This window comes from Uloborus diversus, unplaced genomic scaffold, assembly GCF_026930045.1.
Source record: "Uloborus diversus isolate 005 unplaced genomic scaffold, Udiv.v.3.1 scaffold_453, whole genome shotgun sequence".
NCBI lineage: Eukaryota > Metazoa > Arthropoda > Arachnida > Araneae > Uloboridae > Uloborus > Uloborus diversus.
Genome location: NW_026558630.1, coordinates 2,136 through 21,664, shown reverse-complemented (window position 1 = coordinate 21,664; position 19,529 = coordinate 2,136). Strand labels below are relative to the sequence as shown.

General features: G+C 37.3%; 1 protein-coding gene across 1 annotated transcript in view; it reads right to left on the bottom strand.

Moving 5' to 3' along the window:
* Positions 1-18,844, bottom strand: part of LOC129233483 (serine/arginine repetitive matrix protein 1-like) — a gene marked incomplete at its 5' end in the record, with an annotated part of 39,167 nt that extends 20,323 nt beyond the window's left edge. The window contains 9 exons of the mRNA XM_054867504.1: positions 570-692; positions 1,155-1,250; positions 2,596-2,681; positions 5,073-5,466; positions 7,129-7,272; positions 14,271-14,366; positions 15,104-15,214; positions 18,043-18,111; positions 18,797-18,844. Of these exons, the coding sequence (XP_054723479.1) occupies positions 570-692; positions 1,155-1,250; positions 2,596-2,681; positions 5,073-5,466; positions 7,129-7,272; positions 14,271-14,366; positions 15,104-15,214; positions 18,043-18,111; positions 18,797-18,844 (1,167 nt within the window). The remainder of the gene's footprint in view (positions 1-569; positions 693-1,154; positions 1,251-2,595; positions 2,682-5,072; positions 5,467-7,128; positions 7,273-14,270; positions 14,367-15,103; positions 15,215-18,042; positions 18,112-18,796) is intronic.
* Positions 18,845-19,529: the final 685 nt, after the last annotated feature.

Here is a 19,529-nt window from a genome sequence, read left to right as displayed (position 1 = left end):
CTGTGTGCAGGCATGAATGTATGGGTAGTTGTGTGTATGCGTATGCATGCGTGTGTTTGTGTATGCTTGTGTATGTGTATGCTTGTGTATGTGTGTGCTTGTGTATGAGTGTGCTTGTGTATGTGTGTGCTTGTGTATGTGTGTGTTTGTGTATGTGTGTAGGCATGTGTGTTTGTATCTGTGTGCAGGCATGGGTGTGTAGGCCTGTGTGTATGTAGGCCTGTGTATATATGTAGGCATGGGAGGTTAACTCGGTTATGTTAATAAATGCTAAGCAATATAAAAAGTTTTCAAAAAAAAAATATTTTAGACTTGGAAAAATAAATCAAAAAACCTAATTTAAATCAAGAAAATATATATATTTTTCACCTTGTTGAAAAGTGGCTTTTTCCATCTTCCGTAGAAAATATACATTGTTTTTTATTGCTTAGTATTTATAAACATAAAGTTTTAAAGATTTAAAAAAGATCGAAACAGTCTTTATTAAATAAAGAAAATCCAACTTTTTTTTCTTAAAAAAAAAACAGAATAATCAGATCTTACTAAAAATAACAGTTGTCGCAACTTACCGGGTTCGGGTTCTCGTGGTACAGGCTCCCGTGTCTTGGGCTCCCGGCGTCTGAGCTCCTGCCTGCGCCTTTCACGCTCCTCGAGGCGAGACTCTAGGTCAGCCTTTTCACTCTCCGCCAAAACTGCCGAGAAAAGAGAAAGCCATCAGCCCTCCGAGAAGGCACAGAATATTTCTCAAGTGCTCAGGTCAAGTTGTACATCATGGTGGCAAGACAATCCCGGAGAAAAAAGTTCCTCGACAATAACCCGATTTAGCTCCGAAAACTTCCCCGATTCTACAATCGCGGAAGGCAGTCGTAACTTGTTTGAAAAATTCTCTTATACGTGTTTGAAAGCACCTCAGCCAACGCAGGACTTCAGTTGGTAGCATTTAAAAGGTTCATTACAGCCGGAGGATCGTTATATCCCTGGTTCATTATAGTGGGGTTCGACTGTTCCCCCCAAAAATTCCCCATTTTTAAATCAAGTCATGCAAAGTGATTCCTGCATCTTTCGAAACAGAAAGCAGTACAAATGAGGCTTTACGGTATCAGTTGATCTGAAGGGGAAGGAAGATTAAGCCTTGGAGCTAGAGATCAACTTACCCTGGTCTCTGGCGGCTATCTTCTCCCGAAGTTGCCGCAGCACGGCATGGATGCCCTCTAAGATGGATTTTGGGACAAATTCCAGGTGCGATGGACCTGAAAGTCAAAAAGAAAGGATTCAAAACATTTCCAAACCACCACCAAACATGGACGTAGAGTATATCTGAGCGCAAACAGAGTCCCATGTAGTTTTGGAGGGTGTATTCTCATCTAGACTTGATTTTAAGGGGGGAAACCATTTTAGACTGTTGAAAAAATCCTTTTTTACGTCATAAAATGTTAGCAGAACTATTCAAGAATAGGTTGCCAAAATTTCAATTCAAAATTCTGTTTAGTTCTAACGCTACGAGCCCTTATACTGTGTTCACAGCACACATTAAAAACATATTATTTCTTTTAGTCTTTCAATATGACTCTGAAATAATATTATTTCTATTTTTATACACCAGATGGCAGCACCAGTCCATTTCAAATGTAATTGCACAGAGACAAGAAGGAAAGTTGGTACTACTGCCCATATTGTGATGTTGGCCTCTGTATCTCATGCTTTGAAAGTTACCACACAAGAAAAATTAAGTTATCTTTACTTTCATGACACAAAAGATTTATCAATTCTTTTAATGTTGAAAAGACTGAAGTTTTCGCAGCTTACTTAGGCTCGCTTGTTGGCTTTTCATAAATTTTAAAATTTCACAAAAAATACTGAAAACTAGCTGTACCCGACGGGCGTTGCTACGCCAACAAAAAAATACATTATACTGATTTTCATGACAATCGGTTGAACGGGGCAGAAGTGGCTACTCTGCAGTGCCACCTGGTGGCGAGTGGCTTCAATGAGCATAATATGCACCTTCTCCGTGGAAAAATATATATAGCAATTTTCATAATAATTGGTCCAGGTATCGAGTGAAGCCGTGACTCTACTCAAATTTTGTACTCACGCAGTTTGCAAGATCAGTCCATCGCTAAAAATTTTTAATAGAAAAAGTTTCAAATCGAACCGTTGCATGAAAAGCCATAAAACAATAAAGAAAGAATTTATTTGTTCAAACTCAAGAAAAATGGCAACTTCTTATCAATGAGATCGAATTAATTTCTGCAGCCGATCATTTTATTCGTATTTATCTGATGGATTGTGACTCAAATCGGAATAAAAAAGAACGATCGATCGGATTTTTTTTCGAACTGGTCTATAAACATTCCCAGTACCAAAAATAACAAACGGTGAAAGTTTCAGCCAAATCTGCTAAGTAGTTTTTGAGTTCATGGATGACATACAGACAAACATTCATTTATATATATATATATAGAGAGAGATTAAAAATTAAATCCACATGTGTTTTGTACATTTGTTTTTACATAATTTTCTTAAATAATAAGAAAACTGTTCTTGAAAATTCTTCGATTTTTAAGGGCTAAGAAAAATGAACTATTGACGTACCTGCAATGGGCTCCATGTGCCTCTTCTTTGGGGCGGGAGCTGAAGGGGGGTGGCAACTCATCCTCTTCAGGGTGCCTCCTTTTTCGCTGGGCAGCTAAAAGCAGACACAAAAAATAAGAATTATAGGGCATAACAGTCAGAATTGTTCAGAAATTAAGCAACATATATATAGGTATCGAATGTTTTAACTCTTCGGCTAAATTTAAATGACAGCTAGGTGACGAATTCAAGTTTTAGATTTGCAAATTTTATTAACTAATGGATCATTTTTTATTTTAGTGAAACTCTTAGTATTGTTTAAAGCCCCATTCCGTATAAAAGTTAAACACTTAATTTTAAACTTCAACAATCTTGTGTTGGAAAGGTTTGAAAAACAGAGCTTTGCATTGGTTCATTTGGCGAACATTTTGAAGATATGCTGCAAAGTAATTGCAGTGTGATGCTCATAAAAAGTGAAATTTCTGTTGCCCCAACATCCCACACACCATAATGCACCAAGTTTGCAAAAAAAAAAAAAAAAAATGGATGATCAAATATAGCAAGGGAAAAATAAAGACGAAAAGTGATCAAATTCGAAAACTTAACGAGAATAGTGAGCAACTTCGTGGTCTACAATGCAAGGAGTTGGAAATAACAGAGCTAGCTACCTAAAAAAAAGTCAAGCGGCGTGAGTCTAAAAGTCACTCCTGCAAAAGCACGTTGCATAGAAAACAAGCCCATGGCGGAAAATCGAGAGAATGTCGATTTAAATTCATTGTTATCGAACGATTCAGTAATATTAAAAGCATATTTTTCAAACACTCAATTTCTCTTTTTTTAGTAAAAACTGAAAGAAAGTCCTCGAATTTCTTTCTGTCCCAACCTCCGTCTCGGAAATTTTGTCGAAGACGGAAATCCGTCCTGAGACGGAAGGTCTTGCATCCATGCCCGTGCTTGATAAAACCATCACCCACTGCCTTATCCACGATTGCCACTATACCATTAATTATGCCCGGCATATATGTATTACCTAGCTGCCATGGTCCATCAGCATTGCTGTAATGCCTTTTAAATGACGTTTATAGCACTATAATCACACTTACGTCGGCCAAACCAACGGTGTATCTGTTCACTTGACTGATATGCTAATGACCTAAAATTAGTAATTATGTTTTTTGGACAGGTTTACAGTTTTTATATCAAGGCCTTTGTCAGTAACAGTCGTGCAGTTTAGATATATCATTTGAAATTATGTCAGTCATCTCGTACACGAGAGCACCTATCATGTTGTGTGCTGTAGTTTGTCGATGATAAAACGAACTAAAAGCGTCATAACTCCATCTCGCATCCGGCCGCAGACTGTTATTTCATCCATACATCTTGCTACTCAACGAACTTAGACTCTTGTTGAAATAGTACATAGGTCTCGGTCAAAATTCACTCTGCAAATATTCAAGGACATTTAGAGGGGATATTAAGTTAAGAGTCTCCTCAACAAATATACGAAAATCTTTCTTTTACCGTTATTTCAATCAGGGGCAAATCCAGGATTTTTTTCTCACTACCTATTTTTGTGAAAGTGCTGTATCAATAATCTATTTTTGTGAAAGTTATTTTATTGTTTGGGATCTTTCAAAGGCTCATTCTACTTTTTGTTAAGAAAATTAGAGCAATTTAAATGGTGGTTAGAAAGGTTCAAATGTCGTTTACTATTATTTCTAATGTTTTTCTTGGGGGGGGGGGGGGTAATGGGGTAATTACCATTGTATCTCAGCTCAATAGGCTTTGTACTGTATACAATTCAGGAAATCATCATCCCCCCAAACTGATGCTACGTTGCGTAAATGCAATTTGGCGAAAAACAGCTAAAAATGAGTTTAATACTATGAAAAAGTTGTTACCTAAGCAATTGTTCATTTAAATCATCTTAGCATTTCATTTTATGGGTAAACTGTGTTTTAAACAGAAAAACAAGTTTTCCATTTTAGAATACAGATTTCTGTAAAATTTTCGATTTTTTAATATTGTTTCTAGATTTTCAAAGTTAGTTTTGTAAAGCTACTGATTTTATAACTTGATTTTTGTGAAAATACCGATTTTAAAATAAGATTTTTGTGAAGGTACCGAAAAACGGTAGTAAAATCAGCATGTATTGGGCCCTGTCAATACATAATTTGTAAAATATGAAATTGTCCTCAGTCCAAATAGCACGGTTAAGTATCCGTATGTAGTTTGTGTGTGTGGAGAAAATTTTTTTGATCCGAGTCAATACAAAAAATCCTCTTCCTATCCTTAACAAAAAAAATTCCCTCCTCTCCCTCGTTCGGACTGGATGCCCGTCGGGACGAAACGTCCCCCCCCGTCCGAAACGAATGTAACCCCGTCCGGACAAAATGCCCCCCCCCGTTCGGACCATATGTCCCCCCGTCCGGACCAAACGCTAAAAGAGTTGCGAATCGATCGAAGGGATGCCGAGGGAGATCCACTCACCTGCTTACAGGATGCGGCGCGGGCGCCTGCTCGGGGGCGGCAAACGAGGGCGGCGCGGCACCGCGTCGGCGGGCGCCTGATACCGCTCCACCGGCCGCCTCACTCGCCGGTCGGACGCCGGCGAGAATTGCGGCAGCGGCGGCGGTATCAGGCGCTGACGCCGGCGCAGAGTCGCGACGCCCCCGACGTCCCCGGCAACAGGACGCCGGGCGGCAGGCGGGGCAAAGTTGTCCGGAGAACCGGCGTCGTCCGGGCGGGCGTCCTCCGGGGCGGCGGCATCCGGGCAGGGTCCTGGCGAGGGGGAGCGCCGGGGGCTGCTGGAGGCGGAGGAGGTGGACCAGCGCCACGTGCGGAGTTCCAGGCGGGGGTCGAGCGCCGGCGATGGGGAGGCGGCGTCATGATCTGTGGAAGAGAGAAAATCGTCACAATTTAGTTTACACAACAAGGGAGTTGTTATTTTTTAAATATTTTGAAATAAAAATAATAATTTGAATTTTATTATCTTGAATTCAAATTATGTTTTTTGCAATCATGAGTGTGTGTGTGTGTATATGTAGACGTGTGTTTGCGTGTGGGGGTATGTGTGTTTGTGTTAGATTTTTAATTTAAACTTTCACAAAGAGTGAAAGAATCGCTTAATTAAAAAAAAAATCATTAAAAATGTGTTTTTGCATCATGCAGTATCAATCCCTTTTCGATGTAAACATTGCATCACGTTGTGACGTCATGTGTGCGATCGGTTGCAATGACTCAGTCAAGTGAATGAACTTTTGGGTGAACCGAGTCACCAGTTCATTGTATCTTATAACCGCGAGTTTATTTTTTTGATTCAGTTACTTTTTGATTGGCAACATATCTTTAACTTTCTTGCATTGGCAACACATCTTGTGTTTTGCATATTCTTAATTTGAAAGCCATGTGAAGACCTTTAAATACTTCGAGCGATCTTTTTCGCTCTCTCTCTCTCTCTCTCACCTCACATAGCCGCAAAATGTGTTGTACGTGATTTCGTGATGTCTTCCAGTGCTCTTTACTCCTGGCAGGGCGTTATACAACGTGATGTCAAATTTAAAGTTATAAAACGCCTTTAGGCCTATTTTTGTATGTTACGGTAATGCCTTATATTCCTTGGAATCAGCATGTTCGTAAACTGAATGTTTCGTTGTAAAATAGCGGCTAATCTTTGTCTATTCTTCTAAATGTTTTTTAAATATCAATGAAGATGTTGTTCGTCAACTTTAGGAATCCTTTGAGGATAATAAATACAGATTTTCCATGAGGAAAAATGCTTCAGGTGTTTTTCTTTTTCTCCAACTTCAGGCTGTGGACATTTTCTTTGCAAATTCACTTCTACTAGCGGTGTAGTAAGTCTAAATTTCACTACACATAATGCTCACAGTTTGTTTGTAGGGGTATGTGTATGCGTATGTATGCTTGTGTGTTTGTGTATGCTTGTGTATGTGTGTGTTTGTGTATGTGTGTGTGTTTGTGTATGTGTGTGTATGCGGCTGTGTGTTTGTATGTGTTTCTGTGTGTGTGCATGTGTATTTGTGTATGAATGCGCGTGTGTTTGTGTAGGCACATATGTGGATGGTACGTGTGTTTGTGTGTAGGGGGTATGTGTATGTGTGTAGGCATGTGTGTTTGTATCTCTGTGCAGGCAGGGTGTGTGTAGGCCTGTGTGTATGTAGGCCTGTGTATATATGTAGGCATGGGAGGTTAACTCGGTATAAAATACGTTATGTTAATAAATGCTAAGCAATATAAAAAGTTTTCAAAAAAAAAATTATTTTAGACTTGAAAAAAAATCAGAAACCTAATTTAAATCAAAAAAAAAAAAAATATTTTTCACAAAAAAATCCAACCTTGTTGAAAAGTGGCTTTTTCATCTTCCGTAGAAAATATACATTGTTTTTTATTGCTTAGTATTTATAAACATAAAGTTTTAAAGATTTAAAAAAGATCGAAACAGTCCTTATTAAATAAAGAAAATCCAACTTTTTTTATTAGAAAAAAAACCAGAATAATCAGATGTTACTGAAAGTAACAGTTGTCGCAACTTACCGGGTTCGGGTTCCCGTGGTACAGGCTCCCGAGGTTCAGGCTCCCGTGTCTTGGGCTCCCGGCGTCTGAGCTCCTGCTTGCGTCTTTCACGCTCCTCTAGGCGCGCCTCTAGGTCGGCCTTTTCACGACTCAACTCCGCCAAAACTGCAGAGAAAAGAGAAAGCCATCAGCCCTCCGAGAAGGCAAAGAATATTTCTCGCGTGCTCAGGTCAAGTTGTGCATGGTGGCAACACAATCCCGGAGAAAAAAGTTCCTCGACAATAACCCGATTTAGCTCCGAAAACTTCCCCGATTCTACGATTGCGGAAGGCAGTCGTAACTTGTTTGAAAAATTCTCTTATAAGTGTTTGAAAGCACCTCAGCCAACACAGGACTTCAGTTGGGAGCATTTAAAAGGTTCGTTACAGCCGGAGGATCGTTATATCCCTGGTTCACTATAGAGGGGTTCGACAGTAATAAGGAATCAAAAGTTAAGTGTTTGAAAGTACCTCAGCCAACACTGGACTTCAGTTGGGAGCATTTAAAAGCTTCGTTACAGCCGGAGGATCGTTATATCCCGTGTTCATTATAGCGGGGTTCGACTGTATTAAGGAATCAAAAGTTCCCCATTTTTAAATCAAGTCATTTTTGAAAAATTGTGTTATAAGTGTTTGAAAGTACCTCAGCCAACACAGGACTTCAGTTGGGAGCATTTAAAAGGTTCGTTACAGCCGGAGGATCGTTATATCCCTGGTTCACTATAGCGGGGTTCGACTGTATAAAGGAATCAAAAATTCCCCATTTTTAAATCAAGTCATTTTTGAAAAATTGTGTTATAAGTGTTTGAAAGTACCTCAGCCAACACAGGACTTCAGTTGGGAGCATTTAAAAGGTTCGTTACAGCCGGAGGATCGTTATATCCCGCGTTCACTATAGCGGGGTTCGACTGTATTAAGGAATCAAAAATTCCCCATTTTTAAATCAAGTCATTTTTGAAAAATTGTGTTATAAGTGTTTGAAAGTACCTCAGCCAACACAGGACTTCAGTTGGGAACATTTAAAAGGTTCGTTACAGCCGGAAGATCGTTACATCCCTGGTTCATTATAGCGGGGTTCGACTGTATTAAGGAATCAAAAATTCCCATTTTTAAATCAAGTCATTTTTGAAAAATTGTGTTATAAGTGTTTGAAAGTACCTCAGCCAACACAGGACTTCAGTTGGGAGCATTTAAAAGGTTCGTTACAGCCGGAGGATCGTTATATCCCTGGTTCATTATAGCGGGGTTCGACTGCATTAAGGAATCAAAAATTCCCCATTTTTAAATCAAGTCATTTTTGAAAAATTGTGTTATAAGTGTTTGAAAGTACCTCAGCCAACACAGGACTTCAGTTGGGAGCATTTAAAAGGTTCGTTACAGCCGGAGGATCGTTATATCCCTGGTTCATTATAGCGGGGTTAAACTGTATTAAGGAATCAAAAATTCCCCATTTTTAAATCAAGTCATTTTTGAAAAATTGTGTCATAAGTGTTTGAAAGTACCTCAGCCAACACAGGACTTCAGTTGGGAGCATTTAAAAGGTTCGTTACAGCCGGAGGATCGTTATATCCCGCGTTCACTATAGCGGGGTTCGACTGTATTAAGGAATCAAAAATTCCCCATTTTTAAATCAAGTCATTTTTGAAAAATTGTGTTATAAGTGTTTGAAAGTACCTCAGCCAACACAGGACTTCAGTTGGGAACATTTAAAAGGTTCGTTACAGCCGGAAGATCGTTACATCCCTGGTTCATTATAGCGGGGTTCGACTGTATTAAGGAATCAAAAATTCCCATTTTTAAATCAAGTCATTTTTGAAAAATTGTGTTATAAGTGTTTGAAAGTACCTCAGCCAACACAGGACTTCAGTTGGGAGCATTTAAAAGGTTCGTTACAGCCGGAGGATCGTTATATCCCTGGTTCATTATAGCGGGGTTCGACTGCATTAAGGAATCAAAAATTCCCCATTTTTAAATCAAGTCATTTTTGAAAAATTGTGTTATAAGTGTTTGAAAGTACCTCAGCCAACACAGGACTTCAGTTGGGAGCATTTAAAAGGTTCGTTACAGCCGGAGGATCGTTATATCCCTGGTTCATTATAGCGGGGTTAAACTGTATTAAGGAATCAAAAATTCCCCATTTTTAAATCAAGTCATTTTTGAAAAATTGTGTTATAAGTGTTTGAAAGTACCTCAGCTAACACAGGACTTCAGTTGGGAGCATTTAAAAGGTTCGTTAGAGCCGGAGGATCGTTATATCCCTGGTTCACTATAGCGGGGTTCGACTGTATTAAGGAATAAAAATTCCCCATTTTTAAATAGGGCCATTTTTGAAAAATTGTGTTATAAGTGTTTGAAAGTACCTCAGCCAACACAGGACTTCAGTTGGGAACATTTAAAAGGTTCGTTACAGCCGGAGGATTGCGGGGTTCGACTGTATTAAGGAATCAAAAATTCTTATTTTTAAATCAAGTCATTTTTGAAAAATTGTGTTATAAGTGTTTGAAAGTACCTCAGCCAACACAGGACTTCAGTTGGGAGCATTTAAAAGGTTCGTTACAGCCGGAGGATCGTTATATCCCTGGTTCACTATAGCGGGGTTCGACAGTAATAAGGAATCAAAAATTCCCCATTTTTAAAACCTAGTCATTTTTAAAAATTGTGTTATAAGTGTTTGAAAGTACCTCAGCCAACACAGGACTTCAGTTGGGAGCATTTAAAAGGTTCGTTATCGGAGGATCGTTATATCCCGGGTTCACTATAGCGGGGTTCGACTGTATTAAGGAATCAAAAATTCCCCATTTTTAAATCAAGTCATTTTTGAAAAATTGTGTCATAAGTGTTTGAAAGTACCTCAGCCAACACAGGACTTCAGTTGGGAGCATTTAAAAGGTTCGTTACAGCCGGAGGATCGTTATATCCCTGGTTCACTATAGCGGGGTTCGACTGTATTAAGGAATCAAAAATTCCCCATTTTTAAATAGGGCCATTTTTGAAAAATTGTGTTATAAGTGTTTGAAAGTACCTCAGCCAACACAGGACTTCAGTTGGGAACATTTAAAAGGTTCGTTACAGCCGGAGGATTGCGGGGTTCGACTGTATTAAGGAATCAAAAGTTCCCCATTTTTAAATCAAGTCATTTTTGAAAAATTGTGGTATAAGTGTTTGAAAGTACCTCAGCCAACACAGGACTTCAGTTGGGAGCATTTAAAAGGTTCGTTACAGCCGGAGGATCGTTATATCCCGGGCATGGGTGCAAGTATGGTGATGTGTTCAGGACGGAAAATATTTTCAGTCCCTCCCCTCCCCCGCCCGCATGCGGGCTTAAGGGGGAAAAATTTGTGTATAAATGTTGTAGATTTTAATAATGCCAGTTTTGAAATCTGTGTTTGATTTAAAATTTCATCCTTTAAATTGCAATATTTAAGCGTTTTGGCATCATAATTCCAAAAAACCGAATATCCGGCAATAAGGGGGGGTCTGGGGGCTCTCCCCCAGACATTTTTCCAAATTTGAGTCCAAAAAACGCTATGGTAGGCCATTTCGATAAAGTTTCGGGAAAGGGGGGGTTCAGGGTCTCTTATATCAATTATTTCAAACTGATAGTCCGAAAATCACAATATTGGGCAACCTTCAAAAAATATTAGGGAAAGAGGGGGGGGGAGAGGCGCTCTGGGCTCTCCCCGAAATTGTAGCTTTAAAAACGAAATTGTACTCCATCTTTCATAACGTTTGTACTCCATTTTGAATGCACTATTGAAGGGATGGAGTTCAGGAACCCTCCTTCGGCAATATTTCGAAATTGAAGTTCAAAAAAACGCAATTTTAGACGATGTTGGATAATGTTAGGGGTAAAAGCGTTCGCAGCTCCCCACCATTAGTTTTTTATCGATCGTAAACAATTTTATTGTAGCAATAAAATCGCTTAGGACATAAGATTTTCACTTTTGCAACATAAATCAGTTCTGATCGAAAAGTCTACCCAAGGTAGCGCCAACAAAGCACAAAAGAAGGAAAGGTGTGGGAAGGGTATGGGCGACTAATGATAATGAACTGGCACTATCCCCCCCCCCCCCAGTCTTCATTTGAAAAAGAATTCTTTTATAAGATAGCAGGTGGTGAAATTAGCAATAAAAAAAAGCTTCAGTGAAGTAGATATATTTTTTGAACAGATACCCTTTCCAATATTCATTAATTTAAAAAAAGTAATAGGGGAACTGAATCCTAACCCCAGGCAGGGTCCTCGAATCGCATCCCTCTTAAGGCACTCACATATAGCCTAAAGTGGCGCTTTAAATATTTCAGCATCAAAATATTTTCGCTCTGAGTTCACTACAAATGTCCTAAATTTTAATTTTTAAGGCTTCAGTTCCTTTTTTTTTTTTTTTGTAGGAATAGTACCTTCTTTACCTATAAACATGACTTATGACCGCCTAAAAAGTTTTAATACTTTGATTTCGGAAACTTTTTGAAAGAATCTTCCAACACCCTTCCCCTTTAAGTCATCCAAACATAGCCCAAAACAAAGCTCTAAAAATTTCAGAAATGGAAATATTTCGGGCTGGGGTGCGGAATACCCCCCCCCCCTTCCATTGTGTTTACTAAACGCAGTGCAAGTTTTTGTTTAAGATTTATTTTTCTATTGAGAAAGCAACTCCCCTCCACACATCGCCATAGACAACCCAAAGTTTTAAGATCTCAATTTCGAAAATGTTTCGAGAAAGTCCCCTGAATTCCCTAACTCTTAACTCACTCAAAAATAGCCAAAATAACATTTCAATACTTCAGCACGGAGAAATTTTCGGGAAGAGAGCCCCCCCCCCCCGAACTCCTCTTCCTAAGTTCACTAAATTTGACTACAATTTGCGGTTTCCACTTTTCATCACCGAAGATTTAAGAATTTAAATTACAAATTTATTGAGATAAAGGCTTCCAATTCCCTCTTCTTCAGTCTTCCTAAGATTACCTAAAGCTGAGTTTTGAATACTTCAGCTTTGAATATTTTTTGAGGAAGAGGAACCCCGAACCCAAAGACGGTCTAAAGTTGCGCTTTTAAGACTCCAGTTTCGGAATTTCGCCCAAAGAGAGCCCCCTCCCTCCCTCTTGACATTGCCAAGGACAGCCTAAAAGTTCTAAGACTTCAATTACAAACACTTTCCGGGAGATGGTCCCAAATGCCCTTTCAATCAAGTCATTTAAGTATAGCCTCAAATGGTTTTAATACATCAGCTACAAAACATTTTCATGTTAGAACACCAAAACCTTATATCATAAATTCACCAAAGATTGCTTAAATTAGTGTTTTTAAGACTCCAGTTTGATTTTTTTTTTTTTTTTTTTTCAAATTTTCCCCTCCCCACTTTTACATCATTAAAGAGAGCCTAAAACTTTTTGACTTTTAAATTTTTAAGAGTTTGCAGAGGAGAAATATCGAACCACTCCGAGCTTCAAAAATGGTTTTCAATTCATTTTCGATATTTTATGCTGGAGTCCTCGAGTAGCCAACCCCCCCCCCCCTCCTCTCAGATTGTCCAAAATATAAACGTTTTAAGACCTCAGTATCGTGGGTCAATTTGCGGACTTACCCTCTTTGCAAGAGCAGCGTCTTTTTCACAAACTCGTGCTGCCTTTATTTTTCTCCTTTCCTTTCTCTCCCCCTCCCCATATTTCTATTCTAGCGAGTATTAGATTCAATGACATTGGAATTTAGTGATTCCTCAAGTCTTTGTCAAAAATGCAGGAACGGTTGCCCATCGGTGTTTCCAACCAACTTGAAATTTTTCCTCGATTATTTCCAAAATTCCCAATTTCATTAAAGTATAAAAAATCTCTCAGTTTCCGTTTTACCTGGTATGCGGATGCCCTTTGCTGTGGCGAAAACATTTCATCTAGTCAGCAATCACTCTCATTCGGTGGTTCAGATTCAACTCTTAAGACATTTTAAGAGCGAACATAGCTTTCATAAATGCGTGTAAAGTTTGCAAAAAAAAAACACGCGCAAATGAAAAAAAAAAACGAAAAGATGATCGAAAATAGCATAAGAAAAGACTAAGTTTTCAATTAGAGCCGATTATTTCGAAAAATCAGGAAGAATAGCAAGAAACTCCTCAGTCTGCAATGCAGTGAGTTTGAAATAACACAGCTATACCTAAAAAAAGACAAACGGCGCGAGTCGAAAAGTCACTCCTCCAAAAGCACGTTGCAAACAAAACAAGCCCATGGCGGAAAACCGAGAGAATGTCGATGTAAATTCGTGGTTATGAACGGTCCAGTAATATATTAAAGCATACTTTTCAAACACTCAAATTTTCTTTTTTAAGTAAAAACTTAAAGAAAGTCAGCGAATTTATTTCCGTCCCGACCTCTGTCTCGGAAATTTTGTTCAAGACGGAAATCCGTCCTGAGACGGAAGGTCTTGCACCCATGATCCCGGGTTCACTATAGCGGGGTTCGACTGTATTAAGGAATCAAAAATTCCCCATTTTTAAATCAAGTCATTTTTGAAAAATTGTAATATAAGTGTTTGAAAGTACCTCAGCCAACACAGGACTTCAGTTGGGAGCATTTAAAAGGTTCGTTACAGCCGGAGGATCGTTATATCCCTGGTTCATTATAGCGGGGTTCGACTGTATTAAGGAATCAAAAATTCCCCATGTTTAAATCAAGACATTTTTGAAAAATTGTGTTATAAGTGTTTGAAAGTACCTCAGCCAACACAGGACTTCAGTTGGGAGCATTTAAAAGGTTCGTTACAGCCGGAGGATCGTTATATCCCGGGTTCATTATGGCGGGGTTCGACTGTATTAAGGAATCAAAAATTCCCTACTATTAAATCAAGTCATACAAAGTGACGTTCGAAAAATTCTCTAATAAGTGTTAGTACCTAAACCAACACAGGACTTCAGTTCGGAGCATTTAAAAGGTTCGTTACAGCCGGAGGATCGTTATATCCCGGGTTCATTATAGCGGGGTTCGACTATTCCCCCAAAAATTCCCCATTTTTAAATCAAGTCATACAAAGTGATTCCTGCATCTTTCGAAACAGAAAGCAGTACAAATGAGGCTTTACGGTATCAGTTGATCTGAAGGGGAAGGAAGATTAAGCCTTGGAGCTAGAGATCAACTTACCCTGGTCTCTGGCGGCTATCTTCTCCCGAAGTTGCCGCAGCTCGTCATGGATGCCCTCTAAGATGGATTTTGGGACATATTCCAGGTGCGATGGACCTGAAAGTCAAAAAGAAAGGATTCAAAACATTTCCAAACCACCACCAAACATGGACGTAGAGTGTATCTGAGCGCAAACAGAGTCCCATGTAGTTTTGGAGGGTGTATTCTCATCTAGACTTGATTTTAAGGGAGGAACCATTTTAGACTGTTGAAAAAATCCTTTTTTTTACGCCATAAAATGTTAGAACTATTCAAGAATAGGTTGCCAAAATTTCAATTCAAAATTCTGTTTAGTTCTAACGCTAAGCCCTTATACTGTGTTCACAGCACACATTAAAAACATATTATTTCTTTTAGTCTTTCAATATGACTGTGAAATAATATTATTTCTATTTTTATACACCAGATGGCAGCACCAGTCCATTTCAAATGTAATTGCACAGAGACAAGAAGGAAAGTTGGTACTACTGCCCATATTGTGATGTTGGCCTCTGTATCTCATGCTTTGAAAGTTACCACACAAGAAAAATTAAGTTATCTTTACTTTCATGACACAAAAGATTTATCAATTCTTTTAATGTTGAAAAGACTGAAGTTTTCGCAGCTTACTTAGGCTCGCTTGTTGGCTTTTCATAAAAGTTTAAAATTTCACAAAAAATATTGAAAATTAAAAATTGAATCCACATGTGTTTCGTACATTTGTTTTTACATAATTTTCTTAAATAATAATAAGAAAACTTTTCTTGAAAATTTTTTGATTTTTAAGGGCTAAGAAAAATTAACTATTGACGTACCTGCGATGGGCTCCATGTGCCTCTTCTTTAGGGCGGGAGCTGAAGAGGGGGCCCCCTGAGAAGGGGGTGGCAACTCATCCTCTTCAGGGTGCCTCCTTTTTCGCTGGGCAGCTGAAAGCAGACACAAAAAATAAGAATTATAGGGCATAACAGTCAGAATTGTTCAGAAATTAAGCAACATATATAGCTTTGCCAAGTTTTAAATCAGACAATTAAATGTAAAAGCATGTATAAATGTACGATTTCCTTTTTTTTCCCCTGCTTTTTACGGTGCTCTGGTTTCTTTTTTGCTAGTAGTTTTGAAGATATACCGATAACTGGGAACTTGGCGCAATCGCCAATTGTGGGCAATAACTGCCACTATCAACATGGCCGAAGTACCTTAGCGCTCGGCCTTTGGCATCCACAAATTTGACGACAATTGGAAATACGCTATGATTGATCGTTCAAAATCTGTCAGCAATTTCTATATTTGGCAAGAGAATTAACTTAAACAGGGGCCAATCCAGGATTTTTTCCTCGCTACCTATTTTTGTGAAAGTATTGCATCATTCTATTTTTGTGAATTTTTTTTTTTTAAATCAGCATTGTTTTTGTGAATTTTTAGAGGCATCCTAAGTTTTGTAAAAAAGAAGTAGAATAAGTGAAATTTTAGTTCCAAAAGTGTAAATGTCATTTAGCATTATTTTAAACAGGTTTCGTTTTTTTGGGGATGGGGGGAGCTAATAAACCTAAGAAGTACCAAAAATACCATCGTAATTCCAGCTTAATAGGCTCTGTACTGTGTACAATATTGGAAATAATGAGAAAAAACGGTTCCCAAAACAGGTGTTAAAAGATTGCAATAATATTGTATAAATACACTTTGGCGAGAAACAGCTAAAAATTACTTTAAATACTACAAAAAGGTTGCTATTTAAGCGATTGTTCATATAAACCTACTTAGAATTTTATTTTATGAGTAAATTTTGTTTTAAACAGAGAAACAAATTTTATATTTTAAAATGCAAGTTTTTGTGAAATTTTCAATGTTTTTGTGAAGCTACTGATTTTATTACTTGATTTTTGTGAAAGTACCGATTTCAAAACAAGATTTTTGTGAAGGTACCGAAAAACGGTAGCAAAATCAGGACCTGTTAAAGTAGATCGTAAAACGTGCATTTTCTTTTTCTTTATTCCTTTAAAATTGCATCACAAATGTCTAAAACCAATGTCTTACCTGAAAGAAGGTATCGAATGTTTTAACTCTTCGGCTAAATTTTTAAATGACAGCTAGGTGGCGAATTCAAGTTTTAGATTTGCAAATTTTATTAACTAATGGATCATTTTTCATTTTAGTGAAATTCTTAGTATTGTTTTAAAGCCCCATTCCGTATAAAAGTTAAGCACTTAATTTTAAACTTCAACAATCTTGTGTTTTAAAGGTTTGAAAAACAGAGCTTCGCATTGGTTCATTTGGCGAAACATTTTGAAAATGCGCTGCAAAGTAATTGAGCTGTGATACTCATAAAAAGTGAAATTTCTATTGCCCCTACATCCCACACACCATATGCACCACAAAAACATTTGTTCGGATTTTCAAAAACTTTTAGGTATCCCACACTTGAACTAAAATTTATAATTTTCTTTTAAAAAAATTGATCTGTTTCGCTTCATGTTTTTAAAAAATGAAAGGTAAATTTTTCAAAATGATCAAGCTAAAAAATATGAACAGTAAAGTAGGTATTTATGAAAAACAAATTGAAACCTTTCAACAAGCAGTCATATTGAGCTATTAGGTTTTAATGATTGAATAAAGCATTTTAACTATTAAAAAAATATATTTTTTAATAGTTAAAATGCCAACTTCAACTATTAATACAATGAGTAAATAGTAACATAACATTTGCTATGTCAAATAATTTCATTATTTGTTGAGAAAAAATCTTAGGTTACTTTTGTAACGAACATTGAAATGCAAAAAACAACTACTTTCAATATACATATTCTATATAAAACTTTGTTTGAAAATAAAGAATTTTTGAAGTCTGAAAAAAACATTTAATAAAATATGAGGCGTCAATGAGTGATACAAAGGCAACAACAAAGTTGATTTTCATTCAATTTTAGCAATTAAATTAAGAACATGAACTTTGTTTTTTAAATTAATACTGATAAAAACAAAGATTTCTTTTCGAAATTGTAATTACAGTACGGTAATTACTTCAAAACAATGAGTAAAGGCAAGGGAGCTGAGGCATTAATGATGGCTTTATCTTTGCCTGTAGGGTAGTTTTATTTTACATAGGATTGAAAGTGTAAAAGAAAATTTGGAAATTTCAAGCTAGGTAAAATAAACACCTAATAGACACAGAAGCAATCTTAGGAAGTTCATCCTGTGGTTAATTAGTAAAGCTCAATACTTTGACGTTGAGGAAAAAAGATGCACAAATATGTGGCAGAGTATAATCGCACCTCATTAATTTTACTTTTTTTTTTGTACAGATAATTGGCAGAAAATGCATAGGGAATTAAAGTACTTAATTTTGGAAAGCAAAAAAAAATTTTTTTTCTTCAGAAAATCAATTTTCCCTGATTTTTTTGTTATTTTTTCAAAATTCCCTGATATTTCCCTGACTTTTATAAAGTTCCTTGACTTTTCCCTGATCTCCCTGATTTCTCTGATCTGTCGCCGCCCTGAATAAACAATTTTACAGGCACAGAATCAATCTTGGGCTTGACGTTGAGCGAAAGAGATGCACTAATATACGACAGGGTATAATCGCACCTATTTTACATTTTTTTTAAATAGATAATTCAGGGGGGATGCTTTTTCTTCATTTAATCAATTTTCCCTGAACTTTGGTTATTTCTTCGAAATTCCCTGACTTTTCCCTGATCTGTCCTGTACTATGTGCTGCACATTTAAAAAAAAAAAAAAAAAAAAGCTATTTACATACTTGGAACACCCGCATTGCTCCCCAATGGCTTCCTTCTCAATACAGGCTTCTGCTGCTTCAAGACAGGAACTGAAAGCAGATACAAGAAAATAAGAATTATGAGGCATCACAACAGACAGAGTTGTTCAGAAATTCTGCAACGTGTGTCGGGCAAATTATAGAGTTTAAAGCTTTAGAGTTTAAGAGCTGACAAATATTCCGCTTTTTATTTATTCTGTTGAAGCAGGGGTGATTGTGAGTTCATCAAAAAATACCTGAAAGTTTCAAAGCGAGACCGGGGGGGGGGGGAACTTTGACCCTTATTACTTAGGCGCACCTTTGCCATAGTATTAAATAGTTCTGAGTCAAAATATTGTGTGTACATGTGATTAAGTTTTTTTAATGGGTTACAAAGTTACTTTTGAGCTGGTGTTATACAAATTATCTTGACATTTATTTGTCCATCTTAAGGGATAGGTATCCATCTTAAGGCTCTTGCAGGTATATTTGATGAATATTATATAATTTTAAAAAATTGAGGAGGTAGGGAGATAAAAGCATAATTCCGGTATTTTCGGACATAAAAATACCGGAAATACGTCCGAAAATACCGGAAATCCGGTGAAATACCGGAACACAATCACCCCTGAGTTTAACGTAAGTGCAAAAGCTGAGAAGAGAGACAGCAACCTGTAAGGAAGTGGGTCTGAACCCCAGATACCCCTCCTTGGCTACCTACTGGCTGTACATTAAGAAAAATCAACTATATGCATACCTGCAACAGCCTGATCCTCTTCAGGTCGCCTCCTTTTGGGAGCTGGACCTGAAAGCAGATAAGAGAAAATAAGAATCATTAGTCATGACAGGTAGAGAAATCAAGCAACTTATATTGGCAAATTAAAGAATGGTTGTATCAAACTACGAGCTCCTGTCCAATATAGGTTATCGCAAAACCATACCTGCCGACAGGAAATCATTGAAAATCTCACAATGCATTGCTTAAAAAAATGGTGGCAGGTTTAAATAGATATATTTTTGATGAAATTAAAAACATTAGTACCTGGACGACCGTGCCTCGCTCGGCTTTAAAAGAATTATTTTTTGTCAAATTGTGTTTTTTTTAAGGTTTAATACACTTGAAAAGCTTCACGTTAACGAAATATTATGTACTCGACCTTCTTATAACACTAAAGTACCAAACAAAGAAGATTCTGAATGTCATTAAATCAACATTTTGCTTTAAACTATCTGTTACGTTTGTTTCCTCTATACAATGTTCTTGTCAGTAATTAAAATATTTTGACCTTAGTTTTGCTATAGTGAAATCGGTTTTTAACCGAATACTTCCTTTCATACTATGATGCGTTTCACGATTTTATCCCAATCGAGATTTTCTTTTTGAATAAGTATTTTTAGTTTTTTACGCTAGAAAATGCTACATACAGCATGATATCCATCAAAACAGATGATCCACAAACCGTTCCAACAAATGATAACTGTCTTAACAA